At 34.5% G+C, this 20,157-nt stretch overlaps 1 protein-coding gene across 1 annotated transcript in view; it reads right to left on the reverse strand.

Annotated features, from left to right (window-relative positions):
* Positions 1-11,501: 11,501 nt before the first annotated feature.
* The window catches only part of LOC135849107 (zinc finger protein 37-like), a 58,462-nt gene continuing 49,806 nt past the window's right edge, over positions 11,502-20,157 (reverse strand). Inside the window, exon 10 of the mRNA XM_065369346.1 lies at positions 11,502-12,134. Within this exon, the coding sequence (XP_065225418.1) occupies positions 11,517-12,134 (618 nt within the window). The 3' untranslated portion in view covers positions 11,502-11,516. The remainder of the gene's footprint in view (positions 12,135-20,157) is intronic.

Below are 20,157 nucleotides of genomic sequence, written 5' to 3' on the forward strand. Positions count from 1 at the left end.
TAAAATAAAATTTAAAAAAATTTCATTGATTGAGAATTCCAAATTTCGATTTTCACACATGCATCGATGTTCAAAATTTATCTTTAAGTTTTTAAGGCGTATCCCATCTAACAACACGTAACAGGTACCTACCGAAAGTTGGTAAAACCATTTTAAATTTTCAAATTACATTGAATTTTTTTCAAAAACCCAATTAAAAAATTTATTGGAAAACAAATTAAGGTACGAGTACATAAACTGGACTACCTAAAAGCTTATTTGAGACAAAAAAAAAAACTGATCTAGAAAAATTGAAAAAATTACGGGACCAAAAAGAACTATTTCATTAATTGGTTATAAATTGGTTATGGTTTTGGTTTGAAATTCATTGAAATGGTTCTTGTGATTATGGTTTTCTCCAAAGAACACAACTTCTTACAAGGAAACCGCTTGAGGTGTCACACGCCGATTTGAGCGGGACCGCGATTTTTGGAAAGAGCATAGTCTAAAAGCCCCAAACCTAATTTTCAGCTGCTCAAGTTCATTTTTCGATTTTTGGCGAATTTTTGAAAATTCAAAATTGACTGTTTTTGGCAATTTGTGCTTTTTTTTAAAGGTACGTACTTGATCAGTAAAAATGGTCAAAATAAGTCCCAATACTAATAATAATTACCCAAATCCACATTTCACAATTTCCAGTCATTCTGGAGCCTCCAGCGCGATTTTCCAATTTCTCCAGAATTTTGAATTTGCTCCAGAAGGCGTAAATATGCAGTTGGGCAGCTAAAAATCGAGTTGTGTGTTATACTCGATCTGTATAACGAGTTTATCCACATTTGAGTCGGTTTTGGGGCGGACGCCTAAAAAGTGAATTTTTGACCAGCATTTTTCAAAATTAAAAAGTCCAAAAAATCAAAAGTTTCCCGTTTGTGTGAAAATTTTAGAAATTCACGCGAATCGCTGTATTTTGTCCAAAACTAACCCTCTAATTCCGAATTACACAATTTTCAGCCATTCTGGAGCCTCCAGCGCGATTATTCAATGTCTCCAGAATTTTGAATATGCTCCAGAAGGGGTGAATATGCAGTTGGGCAGCTAAAAATCGAGTCGTATATTACACTCGACCGGTTTAACGACGAAGTACAGGTAGGCAACCTGCGAGGAAATTACTTTTAGGCCGGTGAGAATAATTCAAATAAGAAGAAGGCATTAGAAAACAGGTCATTTAAATAGGTCGGTAAAAAGAAAAGAGACTTCTTCTTATTTGAACGGTTTAACGAGTTTATCCACAAAATTTGAGCCGATTTTGAGAGTGACACCTCAAGAGTGGTTTTTGGAGGTGTCACTCTCGCTCCAAAACGGCTGGAAATGGTAGAATTTGGGCTCCAGGGGTTGATTCTTAAAGAAATACTGCGATTCGCACAAATTTCAAAAATTTCCTCACAAACCTGAAATTTTGGATTTTTTAATTTTGAAAAAAGCTGGTGAAAAAATCACTTTTGAGGTGTCACTCTCAAAATCGGCTCAAATGTACCTAAATAAACTCGTTAAACAGGTCGAGTACAATACACAACTAGATTTTTAGCTGCCCAACTGCATATTCACGCCTTCTGGAGCATATTCAAAATTCTGGAGACATTGAATAATCGCGCTGGAGGCTCCAGAATGGCTGAAAATTGTGTAATTCGGAATTAGAGGGTTAGTTTTGGACAAAATACAGCGATTCGCGTGAATTTCTAAAATTTTCACACAAACGGGAAACTTTTGATTTTTTGGACTTTTTAATTTTGAAAAATGCTGGTCAAAAATTCACTTTTTAGGCGTCCGCCCCAAAACCGACTCAAATGTGGATAAACTCGTTAAACAGATCGAGTATAACACACAACTCGATTTTTAGCTGCCCAACTGCATATTCACGCCTTCTGGAGCAAATTCAAAATTCTGGAGAAATTGAAAAATCGCGCTGGAGGCTCCAGAATGGCTGGAAATTGTGAAATATGGATTTGGGTAATTAATATTAGTATTGGGATTTATTTTGACCTTTTTTACTGATCAAGTACGTACCTTAAAAACAAAGCACAAATCGCCAAAAACACTCAATTTTGAATTTTCAAAAATTCGCAAAAAATCGAAAAATGAACTTGAGCAGCTGAAAATTAGGTTTGGGGCTTTTAGACTACTGCTCTTTCCAAAAATCGCGGTCCCGTTCTAATCAGAGTGTGACACCTCAAGGGGTTCCCTTGTTAGCGTTTTCGGTTTTTTCAATTCAATTTTTTTTTCTACTTAAATTGTTGCTTTTGGATTGGTTTTCATTTTTTCCAACATATTGGTTTTTTGTTGTTGTTGTTGTTGTACTCAAAATTCACAAAAAGAAGTTGAAATGGTTGTAGTAATGGTTAAAACCAATTGAAAAACATGGTTATATGATGGTTTTATTTGGTTTCGGTGGTTTTAAGCCCTGCTAAAAAAAATTGGGTGAAACATTTTTGTTGGATTGTTTTTTGGGGGGAGGGGGTGGAGGCACGAAAATTTTGAAATTAGGGACTAGGGCTCACGAAAGCCCTAATGCGACACTGTGCCAATCTCTAAGAATAAGCTGAATTTGAGAAATCGCTCAAGTTTAAAGTCAAGTTTCTTCAAATTGAAAAAAAAAAAAAAACAAAGAAAAAACACATTCGAATCTAAACACACTTAAATACTTATAGGTAATGCATAGTTAAATACTGAAATTTAAGTTCCTACATTTAGTCCTACATTTAGATGATATGTGCTTGTCTAGTAACCACTTTTTGCTATATTTGATGCCGCAGTGAGCACACTCAAAACGAGGGCCCTCCACATGGGCATCACGTTCGTGTTCTGCTCTGGTGTAATTTTGCTTGAATTTTAGGTCGCAAATGCGGCATTCGAAGGGTCTCTCTTCACTATGCGCCGCCCGTTGGTGCCTAGTAAGATGATATTTTCGAGCAAAACTTTTGCTACACGTTTGGCATGAAAACCGTCTCACACCGGAATGTGCTCTCAGGTGTGCAACGAGATTATTTTTATAGGAAAACTTCGTTCCGCAAACAGTGCACTCAAAAGAAGCTCCTTCCACATGCACGCGTTCGTGCTCCAATTTACTGTGTTTGTGCTTGAATCGTGCGTCACAAGTGCTGCATTTGTACTCGTAGTGTTTCTTTTCACTATGCGTTAATCCACGCTCAATAAAATCGCTTTTAGAAGCAAACTGTTTGTCACTGATTCGGCGGTGAAACGGCATCGTACGGTGTCGCTGCTGATGTCTTGTCCAATCACCTTTGTAGGAAAACATTTCACCACAAATATCGCAGCGATAGGGGAAGAAATTCCGTATCCGTACCTCTACCTACAGGAAAACAAGATCGTATTGTAAATGACAGGTCTTTTTCTTTTAAATAATTGTGTTGACAACATAGTCATGCTTGGAGCTCGGATTTTTTTTATCATAAATGCATATTTTAGACATTTTAAGGGTATATTCGTCATATTATTTTGGCAATTTTCTCCATTTTTCAGTCATATTTTGGAAACGTTGGCTAAAAAATCCTTTTTCAGTACTATTTTTCATTATAAATGAAAAAACTCGAAAAAAAATTTGGGAAAAACAATTTTTCAATTTTTTCTTATCACGTTGAAGCAATTTGTATGTTAACCGAAAATTGATTATTCAATAGATACCCATATTGATGTTTCGTAGAAGTGCATATTTTGATGGATAAGGGCATACAAATAAATGCATATTTTATGCATAGAAAATTATTTTTCAAGTGCATAAAAATCCGAGCTCTAGTCACGCTGCATAAATATATCAAAATGAAGCGTATTATCAAAACATTAATTGTATGGTTGCGCAATATTGGGCCTTTTGTATTAAGTGCCTATGAGACGTGATTTCTCTGAAGAGCTAAACCCAGTACACAATCATAAGATCATATACCTATGTAATACGTATTAGGGTACCATAATGCAAAAAAAAAAAAAAATTCAGAGGATTTTATGAACGCATTGACTTTTTGAGTTCAGTATCTAAATTGAAAAGTCACCTACTCAGAAAATTTTTTGGCTTCAAAAGAGCCCCTGGAAAGGAGGAGTAAAAAAAATTTGTTTTTGAAAAAATCGTGGTTTTCTCGCTGTAGCCCCTATTCAACTTGTTTTGAAAAAAATTGTTCAGTTCCAAAATGTAGCTTTCGAGATTCTGCATCGACTAGAGCAACCTCACTAAATTCCAAGACCACTTATATATATCAACATCTACTTTTGTAACGTTATGGCACCATTTAGTTGAACGTCGTTGTGGCACCAGGTAGCAAGTGAAGAAAACTTAGTCATTTACGCGAGCATTTTTCTGGCAATGGATTATTCATTAATAAAAACCAACTTGTGCCTCTATATTATATGAGTATAGAGTGATGATTAAGGGTATAAGCAACAGCGCCATCTAATCGAAACATTTTACAACGCATTTTTACAACTAGACAGCTAAGCAAAGCTTAGCTGCAAAGTGTGCGTAGCTAGCTGCCTTTTCTACAGCTATAACCGTTATTACATCTAGGTAGTGCATAAGTGAATCAACCATGTCACAGTGATGAGAATTTTTGAAACTCTCACTGCTTCAAAATAATAATTGTTTTTCAGTGTTTTCATATTTTCCAAATTACAATAGGTATTTCAGAATAATTTATAAGCTTGTATTGCTTCTAAATTAAGAAATTTCTAGTTGTTTTTCATAGTTTGCATTGTTTTAAAATTTACAAAATTTCAAATCAATTTCCCGAATTCCCCATCGCTACAATTTCATAAAGTTTTCAATAAATCATCAGAATTTTGCATTGCTGCTGAGTTAGGAAATTTGCAATCAATTTTTAGAATTCACATTGCCTCTAAATAGTCAAATTTTGAATAATTTTTCAGAATTCTTATTGTCTTTAAATTAAAAAATTTCAAATTCTATTTTCAAGTTCATATTGTCCACAAATTGTAAAACGTTTACTCAATTTTTGGAATTCACATTGCCTCCCATTTTTCAGAACTCTCATCTTCTTCATAAATATTACAATACTTATTTCATATAATTTTCAAGTTCACATTATCTGCAACTTGCAGAACTTTTAATCAATTTTTGGAATTCTCAGCGTCTCTAAATACAAATTTTTCATATTATTTTTTTTTTAGAATTTCTATTGTCTTCAAATTTATTTTTTTTTTAGAATTTCTATTGTCTTCAAATTTATAAATTTTCAAACCAATTTTCAGAACTTGCTTTTTATTCTAAATTAAGATAAGTTGCTGTATATGGCTCATTAAATGAAATTTAAAAAAAAAAAAGAATTAAATCTTATAGAATATTATGTTAAGAATTTGCATTGCCTCTAAATTACACAAAAAAATATGGGTAATTTTTACAAAAAAATTTAACTAAATACTGGTATTTAGCACAATTAAGTACCAGATCCCATTCAATAATTTTTACTGTAATCATATAGTAAAAATTATCATTTTAATAAATTTTGCTATAGGTACCAATAGTAAAAATCGTTTTGTTTTAATAATTTTTACTAAATCCCGATACTTAATAAAAATTACATGTTTCAATTGTACAAAAATTAGTTTAATTACTCATTTTGAAGTAATTTTTAAATTATAAGTAAAAAGTTGAAAATTATTCATGTCAAGGTAATTCTTACTATAATTATATCTATAGGTAGACAAAAAATTAATGAAATGAATTTTTAGTTAGCAAATATATCATAATTCATAACTCAATTTCAGCATTATTTTTACCCCATTATCATGTACCTACTACATAGGTAACTCCAAAGCATTTATCTATCCAATTTTCCTACGAAAAATCTGTCACCTACCTACTTACCTCACGGGGATTCGAACCCGGGTCCCTAAATTTCCTATTCCTACCTACATGCCCTAACCACTCAGCCACCACTTCGCTACGAGGGTTATGGCATTAAAATAATATATTTGTTTGGTAAACGCCCCACCAAACCACTCCCACTTGGAATTTACAGCTAACAGACCGGGGGTGTAACAGGGTACAATGAAACACAGCTGGTGATGGAATAGACTGGGGGTATAGCAGGGTACAATGAGCGGCAGGTGTTCTACAAGTCCCCTTTTCCCTTTTTTAGGATTTAATGCATTAAAATAATGAACTAAAATTGCAATTACTCAGCAATTACCCATCCGAATTGAATGAAAATAAATCTATACCCTCCGCCTTAATGATTCTCAAATGGTGTCCAATAGGCACAAAAAACGGTTGGATAGCTTAAGAGAACATTCATTGCAATTGAAATTTCAATTTCTCAAAGCGAAACCAATAGTGTGCTACGCACACTAAAAAAATACATCGAAAACCAATGAGACCTGAAAATGGTGCCACAACGTCTGTTGACTATATAATTTTACCAGTATATTAAAAGGGACTTTTAAATGTCGTTGTGGCACCATTACAAAAATTTGCCTAACGACCCCTGGCAGTGCCCTGATGACATTCCACACGATTTCAAATAAAATACGTTGTGGCACCATTTGGTGGTGCCACAACGTAAATTTTGGTGCCTGAACGTGTGTAAAGTATATAAAATGGTGCCACAAGTACATCAATTATGAGTATATTTCTATGTAGTTCGTCATATGCTAATGGGCAATGTGAATAGATGCATCCCCACATGCCGTCGCCGACTCTCTGAGACAGCTTTTTTCTTAAAGGGGACATCATAAGAAACATTTTAAAGCAAACTCGCCAAAAAAAAGTTGGTTTGGAGAATTTTTGAAAATCAAATTCGGGCAAAAATGAGAACCAACATCAAAATTTTACCAGGTTGATCTAGAATGCTGAAATGTAGGATATGCCCCATTATCGACCTGCCTAATTTGATTGAAAATGGTATCAAAGCGTTACAAACCGATAAAAAAATACACTTCTAGTGGCTCTTTCTATCATACAAACATTCAAAACAGTCAACACTTCGTATACTTATGTATGAAATTTATTCAAAAAAAGCGGAGTTTTTTGAGATGTACCCTTGTAACTCCAAACAACTTGTGCTGTTGTTTGAAATTTTGAGTTATACCATTTGCGTTTTTACAGGATATATGTAGATAGGGTACTCACTACCCAACTCAAAGTGTTATTTTTAGTTGTAGGGGGCCATACAAACTCAGAACTCGAAAAGTAAGCACTGTAGAGAAAAAATAACGACATTATGTCGATTGGAAATTTAATTCTCTACAACTTTGCTAACATGAAATTTTTTTTGGAAGCTTCCTTTTGCCTCCAGATCAATTTTTATGAAAGGTTTGACATAGGGCCCACTGCCAATGGTAGTGCTTATATTACGTAGCCCTTATACTGAAAGATTGGTAACGTGTGTAATGTATATATTTATAAAGAAATAAAGTAAAAAATCTCGTAACCTACTAATGTTGATATGTTTGTTTCAGGGGCAGAAAAATCAAGAAAAAATACTTAAGAGTTGGTTTAAGTATCTAATTTATACGATATAAAAATGCAAAAAATTATAAAACTAAATACATATAATTTGTACTCTTTATTGAAAATAAATGCTGTTAAAACTTAAACATGTTCTTTATTCCGTCATGGAACAAACTATGGAAAAAATCATCACAATCTTGGAACTTTAAGGGCCGATTCCGCATACACGATTGCATACCCGGTCCGCCTGATTTTCGAGTGTTGAGATCTCGAGATCTATCCGACGAAAATCGATGAAATTTGAAATATAGATACTATGAAGCAATTAGAAAAAAATGTCGGATGGGATTTTTAATTACTTGAATAGTTTTGGAATTATCAATGATTGAAAAGTGTTCAAATTTCGTTCATTTTCAATTTCAAATTCTGCGAAAAATACTCAATCAAATGAAAATCGCTTCCGACATTTTCTTTTAATTGTTTCAAAGTATATATATTTCAAATTTCATCTAATTCTGTTCAGTAGATCTCCAGATCTGAAGATGCATGCTGATAAGCAAGGTTTACACGCTGCTAGTTTATTCAATTCAAACTACCGCAAGTAACTTGATTTTTTAATTAATTGACAGATTATCCATTCTGTTTCACGATGAAAAATAATAAATACAAGTAAATTTATTTGATCAGAGATGATCAAGTACTTGAAAGTGAATGTACTTGAATTAAGTAAACTTGCAACGTGTGAATCTTAGTCAAGGATTCTGCCTGCTGCTTATGCAATAAAGTATGCGGAATCGGCCCTTAATGTTAACCTTGGTAAAAAAAATTGAATTCTTAATATAAAAAAAATCACATCTCTGGTATACTTTTCGAGTTGATAAAAATTAAAAAACCAAATCAGGTAGCACAAAATGAAAAAAAAAAAATAAAAACGTATGCTGGTTCATAGTAAGTAGGTAATCATTTAGATCTAAAATCAAAAGCACTGTTGTTAATTCACGTAATCGAAATAATAAGCAAACCAAAGTAAGAACCACGCTAATTTAAACGAAAAATTTTGCTTACGTAATATGAAAGAGTAAATATGTTGAGCTCTACCGCAGCTCGTGTATAACTTTATCGAAACGATCCAAAAATTTACCACGACGTGGTTGCATCGTTGAACAAAATCATCGACAAATTGCATTATAACTATCACTTGTAAAAAAAAAAAAAAAATTATTGATTGAGAATTCCAAATTTCGATTTTTGGGTAGTTCTATCAATTTTACACAATTTTGCAGTATGTTTCCTCGCCAAAAAAAAAATTTTTTGAGAATTTTTTTTGGTTGGAATGGTTAATATATACACTTGAGACTTCATTGATGGTGTTGTGCCCAATTCATATCTCTCAGGGGAGGGGGGAGAGCCATTTGAAAATGTGGGACTTTTCTGCAAATTTCGAATCAAAACTGGTCTTTTTTGAGAGAACTGATCACCTACAAAATTAAGAAATGTGTTTCAGTAATTAAAATAATTTTTAAATTGAGAATATACCACGAATTTTAAGGATTTCTAGGTGAAAATTTCTCCGGCTTGGTCAAAAAAGTATAAATTCCATGACGAAGGAAAAAACGTCATTCCCCATGACGGTGGATAAAACTTCATTAAGTAGGGATAATATAAATGTAAAATTGTTTAAATTCGTGTTTTTTAGTGTAAGTAGTATCAGTACTCACCACATAATAATTTTTCAACATTTCTCAGTTTTTCTCTGTTTGTGTATGGCGAAGCTGAGAAACCATGACGAAAGAATCGGCAAAAGATGAATAACCATATTTTCATGGAATCACGTTTTTATATTGGGTAGCAGTGTTCGGATTCAGTATTTTATCAGGGGACAAGATTTGGTTAACTACCTAAACAATTTTGCCATTTTCAAACACCAAAATTTGTAAGTAGTGAGCCGTTGGGAATGCATTGAAAATTAACCACGCCGAGGGAACAAAAACTCGAAGACAGAGGTGTGAGGTCACTCCACAGCATATAGGTGTCACTGAAGTGAATTGTGTTCATACTGTAATTTTCGTGTAGTTTTCAGGAATAAAAAAACGAATGTCAAAATTGCAGAACATCACGACTCTTTGCTAACCAGCGATGTAACTATTTGAAAACGAGATGTGAGACAGCCATGACGATGGAACTTTTGATCATATAAGGGGGTCTGTGGCCCGGGGGGAGGGGGTTAAATTCATTGTAGTGCCTGAAAATGATTAGATGGGGACAACTTTTATTGACAAAACCATTCACCATTACTTTTCATGTGCATACTGTAAGTGAAATTTTACACGGACACAAAAAGTGTAAAATTGGTAGAACTACCCATTTACACATGAATCGATGTTCAAAATTTATCTTAAAGTTTTTAAGGCATATACCATCCAACAACATGTAACAAGTACCTACCGAAAGTTGGTTCGATTTTTGGAATGAGCATAGTCTAAAACCCCAAAACCAAATTTTCAGCTGCCCAAGTTCATTTTTAGATTTTTAGCGAATTTTTGAAAATTCAAAATTGACTGTTTTTGGCGATTTGTGTTTTTTGAAAAGTATGTACTTGATCAGTAAGAATGGTCAAAATATGTCTCAAAACTAATATTAATTACCTAAATCCATGTTTCACAATTTCCAGCCATTCTGTAGCCTCCAGCGCGATTTTTCAATTTCTCCAGAATTTTGAATTTGCTCCAGAAGACGTGAATATCCAGTTGGGCAGCTAAAAATCGAGTTGTGTATTATACTCGACCTGTTTAACGAGTTTATTTACATTTGAGCCGATTTTGAGAGTGACACCTCAACAGTGGTTTTTTGACCAGCTTTTTTTCAAAATTAAAAATGCCAAAAATCTAAAGTTTCCCGTTTGTGTGAAAATTTTTGAAATTCGCGCGAATCGATATATTTTGTCCATAACTAACCTCTCAAATCGAAATTTCACAATTTCCAGCCATTCTGGAGCCTCCAGCGCGGTTTTTCAATTTCTCCAGAATTTTTGAATTTGCTCCAGAAGGGGTAAATATGAAGTTGGGCAGCTAAAAATCGAGTTGTGTATTGAATTGACTCGATTAACGAGTTTATTTACATTTGAGCCGATTTTGAGAGTGACACCTCAACAGTGGTTTTTGGAGGTGTCACTCTCGCTCCAAAACGGCTGGAAATGGTAGAATTTAGCTCCTGGGGTTAGTTCATAAAGAAATACTGCGATTCGCACAAATTTCAAAAATTTCCTCACAAACGAGAAATTTTTGATTTTTTTGATTTTTTAATTTTGAAAAAAGCTGGTCAAAAAACCACTTTTGAGGTGTCACTCCCAAAATCGGCTCAAGTGTAGATTAACTCGTTAAACCGGTCGAGCATAATACACAACTCGATTTTTAGCCACCCAATTGCATATTCATGCCTTCTGGAGCAAATTCAAAATTCTGGAGAAATTGAAAAACGCGCTGGAGGCTCCAGAATGACTGGAAATTGTGAAATATGAATTTGGGTAATTAATATTAGCATTGGGATTCATTTTGACCATTTTTACTGATCAAGTACGTACTTTTAAAAAAAAGCACAAATCGCCAAAAACAGTCAATTTGGAATTTTCAAAAATTCGCCAAAAATCTAAAAATGAACTTGGACAGCAGAAAATTTGGTTTTGGGGGCTTTAGACTATGACTATGCTCTTTCCAAAAATCGCGGTCACGTTCAAATCGGAGTGTGACACCTCAAGGGGTTCCCTTGTTAGTGTTTTCGGCTTTTTCAATTCAATTTTTTTCCAAATTGTTGAATTGGTTTTCATTTTTTCCAACATACCTATTGGTTTTTAGTTGTTATTGTTTTTAAAATGTACAAAAATATGTTGAAACGGTTGTAGTAATGGTTAAAACCAATTGAAAAACATGGTTTTGTATGGTATTTAAGAAATCGCTTAAGTTTAAAGTCAAGTTTTTTCATATTGGAGAAACAAAAACAAAACAAAGAAAAAACATATTCGAATCTAAACACATTTAGATATAAGTATGTAGTTAAATACTGAAGTTTAAGTACATTTAGATGATATGTGACGTGCTAAGGGGCGCTTATCATTGAATTTCTTGCCACAATGGGAACACTCAAAACGAGGGCCCTCCACATGCATACGTTCGTGCTTCGCCCTGTTGTAATTTTGCTTGAATTTTTGGTTGCAAATGCGGCATTCGAAAGGTCTCTCTTCACTATGCGCCGCCCGTTGGTGCCTAGTAAGATGATATTTTCGAGCAAAACGTTTGCTACACGTTTGACATGAAAACCGTCTCACACCGGAATGTGCTCTCATGTGTGCAATGAGATTACCTTTATAGGAAAACTTCGTTCCGCAAACAGTGCACTCAAGAGAAGCTCCTTCCACATGCACGCGTTCGTGCTCCAATTTACTGTGATTGTGCTTGAATCGTGCGTCACAAGTGCTGCATTTGTACTCGTAGTGTTTCTTTTCACTATGCGTTAATCCACGCTCAATAAAATCGCTTTTAGAAGCAAACTGTTTGTCACTGGTTTGACGGTGAAACGGCTTCATACGTTCTCGCTGCTGGTGTATTGTCCAATCACCTTTGTAGGAAAACAATGCACCACAAATATCGCAGCGATAGGGGAATAAATTCCGTATCCGTACCTCTACCTACAGGAAAACAAGATCGTATTGCAAATGACTGGTCCTTTTCTTTTGAATAATTGTGTTGCCAACATAGTCATGCTTGGAGCTCGGATTTTTATCATAAATGCATATTTTAGACATTTTAAGCGCATGCTTGTCACATTATTTTGCCAATTTTTTCCATTTTTCAGTCATATTTTGGAAACGTTGGCTAGTGCATATTTTGTCATAATATTTGATCAAAATAAATGCATATTTTATGAATGTGCATAAAAATCCGAGCTCTAGTCATTAGTCCAGTCATTTTAGCAAAATTTTTAGTCGAACCTCGAAAAAATTGGGGGCAAGCTGAATTTCACATTATTTGTTCAGATTGGTCTCTGAAACAACCCATCAAAAGTTGCACCCCCCAACTTGACCGCTACCCCCGCAAGAGGTCATTAACCTTTGCCGATACAGGTTTTTCGGCTGTATCGCCAAAATGAGGAGTCCGAGAGGAAAAATGTTCGAAAAAAATTGTACTACGCTAAATTTCCTATCAGCAGCTTTTCCCAAAATGGCGATTTCACCCTTACTGAGGAGGAGGTAAAAGTTGTCAATTTTATGAAAACTGTTTTAAAAAATGAAAGTCGGCAATTTAAAACGTGAACTCGATTCACGGTAGACTCAAAAATATTTTGACCAAAGTTGCACACTGCAATTTGTCTGCTACCCCCGCAAAAGGTCATTAACCTTTGTCAATCTGCTACGTTTTTCGGCTATATCGCCGAAATGAAGGGTCGGAGGGAAAAAAGTGATTGAACTAAAGTTATTCTACGTCAAATTTCCTATAAGAATGACCAGTTTAGTTGAAATATAGGTATTTTTCGATTTTTGGTGAATTTTTAAAAATCAAAAATATAGGCCAAAAATGAGAAAAAAAATCAAAATTTTACCAAATTGAGCTATAAAGCTGAAATTTGGGACATACCTTATTTACGACCTGCCAAATCGATTGGAAACAATTTCAAATCGTTTTGAGCAGTTCTGGAGCCTCCAGAACATTTTTGAAACTTGAAATTTCCACAAAATTTCATCAAATGAACTTAGAATGCGAAAATTCACGCTGCAATTCAATTTAAACACGCTATTAAGTCAACTGCTGGTGGGTTTGAGTCATTTTGTGGCCACCAGCGACTTTTTGAAAATTATTGGAGCCCCCAGCAGATATTTCAATGCTCGAAATTTCCATAAAAATTTACCAAACAGAGTTGGAAATCCAAAATTGACTGCGTACTGAGTACTCCAATTTCAATACGCTATCAAGTCGACTGCAAGTAGGTTCAAGTCATTTTGGAGCCTCAAGCGACCTTTTGAAAATTACTAGAGCCTCCAACAGATTTTAGAAACTTAAAATTTCATTAAAGGCAGTTGGAAAGCAAAAATTCACTCTATAAACTAATTTCAGTATGCATATGAAGTTGACTACCGGTAGATTTCAAGACGTTTTGAAGCCTCCAGCGACTTTTTGGAAATTACCGGAGCCTCCGGCAGATATTTCAATGCTCGAAATTTCCATAAAAATTCACCAAACAGAGACACCTTATTTTTGACATTATTCCGAGGTAGATCGCAGGCAGTTTCAATCCGTTTTAGAGTCTACAGCAGATTTTTAGAAACTTCTGTTTTTCAAAAAATGCCACAAAATCTATTCCTTTTTATGAAATTTTGCAGAAATTACACGTTTCAAAAATTTACTGGAGGCTCCAGTAATTTCCAAAAAGTCGCTGGATGCTCCGAAACGACTTGAAATGTACTTACAGTCGACTCCCTAGCGTATTGAAATTAGTTTACAGAATACATTTTAGCTTTCTAACTGTTTTTAATGAAATTTTATGAAAATTTTGAGTTTCAAAAATCTGCTGGAGACTCCAATAATTTTCAAAAAGTCGCTGGTAGCCACAAAATGACTCAAACCCACCAGCAGTTGACTTAATAGCGTGTTTAAATTGGATTGCAGCGTGAATTTCCGCATTCTAAGTTCATTTGATGAAATTTTGTGGAAATTTCAAGTTTCAAAAATGTTCTGGAGGCTCCAGAACTGCTCAAGACGATTTGAAATCGTTTCCAATCGATTTGGCAGGTCGTAAATAAGGCATGTCCCAAATTTCAGCTTTATAGCTCAATTTGGTAAAAATTTTGATTTTTTTTCTCATTTTTGGCCTATATTTGATTTTTAAAAATTCACCAAAAATCGAAAAATATATTTCAACTGAACTGGTCATGCTTATAGGAAATTTGACGTAGAATAACTTTAGTTCAATCACTTTTTTCCCTCCGACCCTTCATTTCGGCGATATAGCCGAAAAACGTAGATTGACAAAGGTTAATGACCTTTTGCGGGGGTAGCAGACAAATTGCAGTATGCAACTTTGGTCGAAATATTTTAGAGTCTACCGTGAATCGAGTTCACGTTTTAAATTGCCGATTTTCATTTTTTAAAACAATTTTCATAAAATTGACAATTTCACCCCCTTCTCAGTAAGGGTGAAATCGCCATTTTGGGAAAAGCTGGACTTGTCATACTGATAGGAAATTTAGCATAGAACAATGTTTTTCGAACATTTTTCCTCTCGGACGCTTCATTTTGGCGATACAGCCGAAAAACCTGTATCCGCAAAGGTTAATGACCTCTTGCGGGGGTAGCGGTCAAGTTGGGGGGTGCAACTTTTGATGGGTTGTTTTAGAGACCAATCTGAACAAATAATGTGAAATTCAGCTTGCCCCCAATTTTTTCGAGGTTCGACTAAAAATTTTGCTAAAATGACTGGACTAAAAATACATGCTGCATAAATATCAAAATGAAGCATATACATACAGTACATATTACTAGAAAATAAACATTTCCCACACACTCGAAGAAAAGTTCATTTCATCAAGAAATAAATTGTAAGGTGGCGCAATATTTTGTACATAGGTACTTATATAACTACATATTGAAATTGAAATTGGGTACAGAAATTGAATGATGGTTTTGTAAAAATTTCGAGAAGCCGCGCCGTTCACAACAGAGTTAATAAACTTCCTATGAGACGTGATTTCTTTAAGGAGCTAAACCTAGAACACAATCATAATAATATATTTAAATTTATAAATAAATGTTCTAGGGGGCAAACTCGTAACATTTTTCTTAATTAACCAGCAAACTCATAACGTTTTGGCAAACTCGTAACCTTTTTAGGACGTGACTTTGCTATCAGATGCCATATGAATCTACAAGGTGCTCTCTAAATTTGAAACAGTCAATTTCACTGCTTAGCAGTCACGACATTTTGCCTTTTTAAAGCAGTAGTTTTTTTTTACTGCAAAACAGTGAAAAATTACTGAATTGGTCAGTAAAAAATCATTTTGACTGACCAATTCAGTAATTTTTCACTGTTTTGCAGTAAAAAAAACTACTGCTTTAAAAAGGCAAAATGTCGTGACTGCTAAGCAGTGAAATTGACTGCTTTAAATTAAGAGAGTGTGGGGATTCTACTGGCAAAGTTTGATCAGGGACATGAGATTGCTGTTTGTACACTTTGCCTTTAGACTGAATTTTCAAATAAGTACATAGGCTAATTAATACGTATCAGGATGCCACAAGGCAAAAAAAACAATTCTAGAGGATTTTATAAAGGTATTGGGATTGACTATTTGAGTTCAGTATCTAAATTGAAAAGTTGCTCAGAAAATTGTTCTACTTCGAACGTGTCCCTGGAAAGGAAGAGTCAAAAAAGAACTATTTTGAAAAAATCGTGGTTTTCTCGCCATATAGCCGCTATTCAACTTGTTTTGAGAAAAATTGTTCAGTTCCAAAATAAAATCCAAGACCACTAATAGTTCGACATTTATGCCAATAGGAATAGAGATGCATCCCTCCTCCCTCGCCGATTCTCTGGGACAACTTTTTTTGAAAGATCGTCGTCGTCGTAGTCGCGCTCCTTTACAGGAGATAGCGTATATGTCCACCTATATTAGCCGGTATCTAGCGTATCTGATCGTTTCTTTCAGGGTCTTACAGGGAGAGTTGGCTGGTGAGTTTGTTGTCAACAGCTCCGATCGTTTCCTCCCTCTCGTCGATCTTCCTTGGATTTTCCCCTGTACCGCTAGCATGAAAATACCGTTTTCTCGTTTTTTATGAGCTAAATACTTTAGCTTTCTAGTTTTGATATCTTCAACTACGACTTTCCGCTCCTCTCCAAGTTGATGAAAATAATGAATCAAGTTTTAAAAAAAAAAAAATCATTCTCCTGTAAAATTTCACCTTTTTGAGATGTAACTTTATTACTCCCAATGTGTGATAAAATGATACAGTAAAAACCGCTTATTATTATAACGGTTAATGTTATAAATCGCTTTATGTTATTAAAATGGTTTGGTCCCAATTTTTTATATCTCATTACATTGAAATTCCATCGGTTATTGTAATTAGAGCATCGGTTAATGTTATATGTAATTTTTAAGTGATTTTCAAACTTTTTTTTGCATTTTTATGTAATTTTTAAATATTAGGTATTAACACTTTTTCACCCAGTTTTTCCCTGATTTTTCTGAAATTTCAGACTTTTTTCTGATTGACATCATTTTTTAATACTTTTTTCATCACTTTTTGAAGTTTCAACCCATTTTCAACACTTTTTCTCTCAATTTTAGCGAAATTTTAGTTCAATGACAACATATTTAGTAAAAAATTGACCATATAAAAATTTTTGGCAAAAAAATCACTTTTTGCTCAATCGGTTTGTGTTATTAAATTGGCCTGGAACAAACGTTATAACATTAAGCGGCTTTTACTGTATTAGAAATAAATAATAATGTACCACCCCCCCCCCCCCCACCATCCAATCCTCTGGGACAACTCTATACTCCAATGCAAAAATGATGGAAATCCATTTTTTTATTTTGCGCATCACTTTTTTCAAAAGCGAATTCCTCTGCACCAAATAATGCTACAGTGCTCGGAATGGCCTTGTTGTGAAGCAAAAAGTATAGACTATCCCCAAATGGGTAATTCTCAAAAAATGGTAAATTTCGTGTCCACAGCAAATTTCTAAATGGTTTTAGCATAATTTTTAAAAAAAATTTTTTGTCCATACAAGCATCACCTCCCTCACATTTTACACTTGATATTGAGCTGTCCAGCCCCCCTCCCGTCATTGGTGTACATTCGATTTTATACCCCAAATGTCCTTCGACTTGCCTGTCTCACACCATGTTTTTGAAAATGAATGTTATAAAGTGTCATGAACTTCATTTTTTGGGGGAAAAATTGACACATTCTCATTATCATAGAACACGAAGGTCCATTATTGTGCAAATTGCAATTGCAATAGGTCCATAGGAAGCTCACATTTCACATTTGAAAACTGTCTCACAGTTTTTGCGCCAATTTTAGAGCAATTTTCAATTATTTTTGCTGACTTCCCAATCCAACATTTTTTTTCTGGTGAGTGGCTGCACACTGGTTCACTGTCCTCATAGAAATGTTACCCCGCACCGTGTTTTTCAAAAACCTACGTAACAGCTCGTTCTGATCGTATTAATCTATAAAGTTTTGATGTGTGGAAAAAAATGTGTCCTTCGGCTTGCCTTTTTATTTACCCGGATGAACCCGCCAAAAACGATAATTGAGAAAGGGAAGTTATTCTGCATTATAAGTACACATTTATTACATGTTAAAAATCAAATTATGTCCAGTAAGTAAAGCTAGAAACGAAAAAACATTGAGATTGTCCTTCGGCTTGTCCAGCGCTCATTTGTCCTTCGACTTGTCCAAATTTCAGACAGCTGTACTTTTATCGCGCTAGTTGAGATATTACGCAATAATACAAGCAAAATTTGACATTTTCCTCCTCCCCACACCTCACCACCACCCCTACCAAAAAAAAAGGTCCAGATTCGAATTCTACGACCTCGAAAACATATTAATCGACACATTACACATCTAGAGGGTCGAATCCTAATTATCGCCGTTTTAAGGGGGTCAGGGCCCACAGTGGGGGGGATTGAATTGAGGCCAACACTAGAAAAGGGATCTGGGACACCTATACAAATGATTCCCACTTGAAATTTTCCAAAAAAATGATTTTTGTTTTTCAAAATTATGCATATCAAAATTGACCTTTTTTTTTGAGAATTACCCACCGCAGTTGTTCCCCTACTATTATCGTTCCATTTTTCGAAAATTTAGAGGAGGGGGCCCAAAAATGAGTTTTTCTGGCATATCTCCCCACCCCCTTACGGAACCAAATCGGTTCAAATTTTGGAATTCAGTTCAAATTGCAATTTGGAAGAAAACGTATTTCCAAAAAAAAATTATGTCGATTTTAGGCCCCTTTTCCCCAAATTTGGGGCCCTTAAATTCAAAATTTGGCCTTCGCTATATGTTTCGCATCAAGTACTCGTCGAAGGCTTTTTATTAGAAAAAAATTAGCTTCCTACGTGTAATTGGGGCTGAATGAGAGCCTGATGAACTTGTTTTGCTTGTATGTAGCTGTGTATATATACTATAGAAATGATCTCGATAGTTTGATGAATTATAACGACGAAATAAACAATTACCAAGACACGATTTTTACATTATTTTCAACAATAATTAATTGTGAAGAATGAAATGAATAGCACCTCATTTTAAAGATCCGGTATCCTACCTTCGTTTAGCATAAGAAAACTTTGAAAAATAATAACTTAAAGAGGAAATATTTCAATGTTTGGAAAACATTTTGAGTTATCACCTTTCATCAAAATTGTTCTGGAGGCGAAAGGAAGCGTCCAAAAAAATGTCAACTTCTCAAAGTTGTAGAGAATTAAATTTCCAATCGACATAACGTCGTTAGTTTTTTTTCTAGAGTGCTTAGTTTTTGAGTTTTTTTCAAAAAACTAAAATTTCATTATATTGCCAAATTCATTTTCTGAAAAGTGATCAATTTAAAAATGTTTTTCCATTTGGTACAAACCAATAAAAAATACACTTCTTGTGACTATTTCTATCTGACAAACATTTCAAAACAATCAAAACTGTTTTTTAACATTTTGTATGCGCGAAATTTACTCAAAAACAATGGAGTTTTTTGAGATGTCCCCTTATAACTCCAAACAACTTGCAATGTTATTGGGATTTTGAGTTAGGCCATTTGCGTTTCTAAAGTGTTATTTTTGGTTGAAGGGGGGGGGGGGCACAGTGGGATGTGCAAATATTTAGGAGGAAAAAAATCAAGAAATCGAAAAAAACGAACTGCACCAATATGACCAAAACTCAATCCCAACGTGTACTATAACCCTCGAATGATTTGCTTTCACTTGTGCTGGCAGTATGAACACATGTTATGTTGCTATGGCAGTGTGTTGAATAGAGGCACCTGGTTTCATGACAAGATGCACTTGTTTGAACATGCGTGAATTTTCGTGACATGTGCGTTGATGTTGATACTGTTGATGCTTTCTTGTAGCATTTTCAACGTAGATTCCAAAAATATGCTTGTTTTTTAGTTTCGATGATCCATAGGCCGAGTAATCTTTAATCAAAGCCAGTACATTTTACTGTGTAAATTCAACATAAACTTCGAATTATAAAAAAATCCTTGATGTTCCTTGAAAACCTTTTTTCATGAAAAGTACCACTGAAATGTATGCTTTTACATGCTTTTATCAGTTTTTGCCACAACTCGCCACCTTGGGCAAAAACAGGAAAAATACAACCAAAACTGATGTATTATTGCTACAAATCATCAATTTTTTGGAAATAAGGGTTTGGTGGGTAAAAATATGACCAGTGATGTTATGAGCATATGCTCGCTGCGCATATGGGCGGATTTATGTCTACCAATTTTGACCAAATGCGCGAAATATGCGCGAGAAAAAAACATTTGACACACTATAGGCCAGGAGGCCACCTAAAACGAGCGTAATTTAAAAAAAAAAAGTTCAGTAGTCGATCAAACAAAATAGGCATGTTATTGTACATTAGGTAGATACATACTAACAGACAAATAGGGATTTCACCTGGAATAAATTCGGGGAAATTTTT

This window comes from Planococcus citri, chromosome 5 (genome assembly GCF_950023065.1).
Source record: "Planococcus citri chromosome 5, ihPlaCitr1.1, whole genome shotgun sequence".
In the NCBI taxonomy this organism is placed as follows: Eukaryota; Metazoa; Arthropoda; class Insecta; order Hemiptera; family Pseudococcidae; genus Planococcus; species Planococcus citri.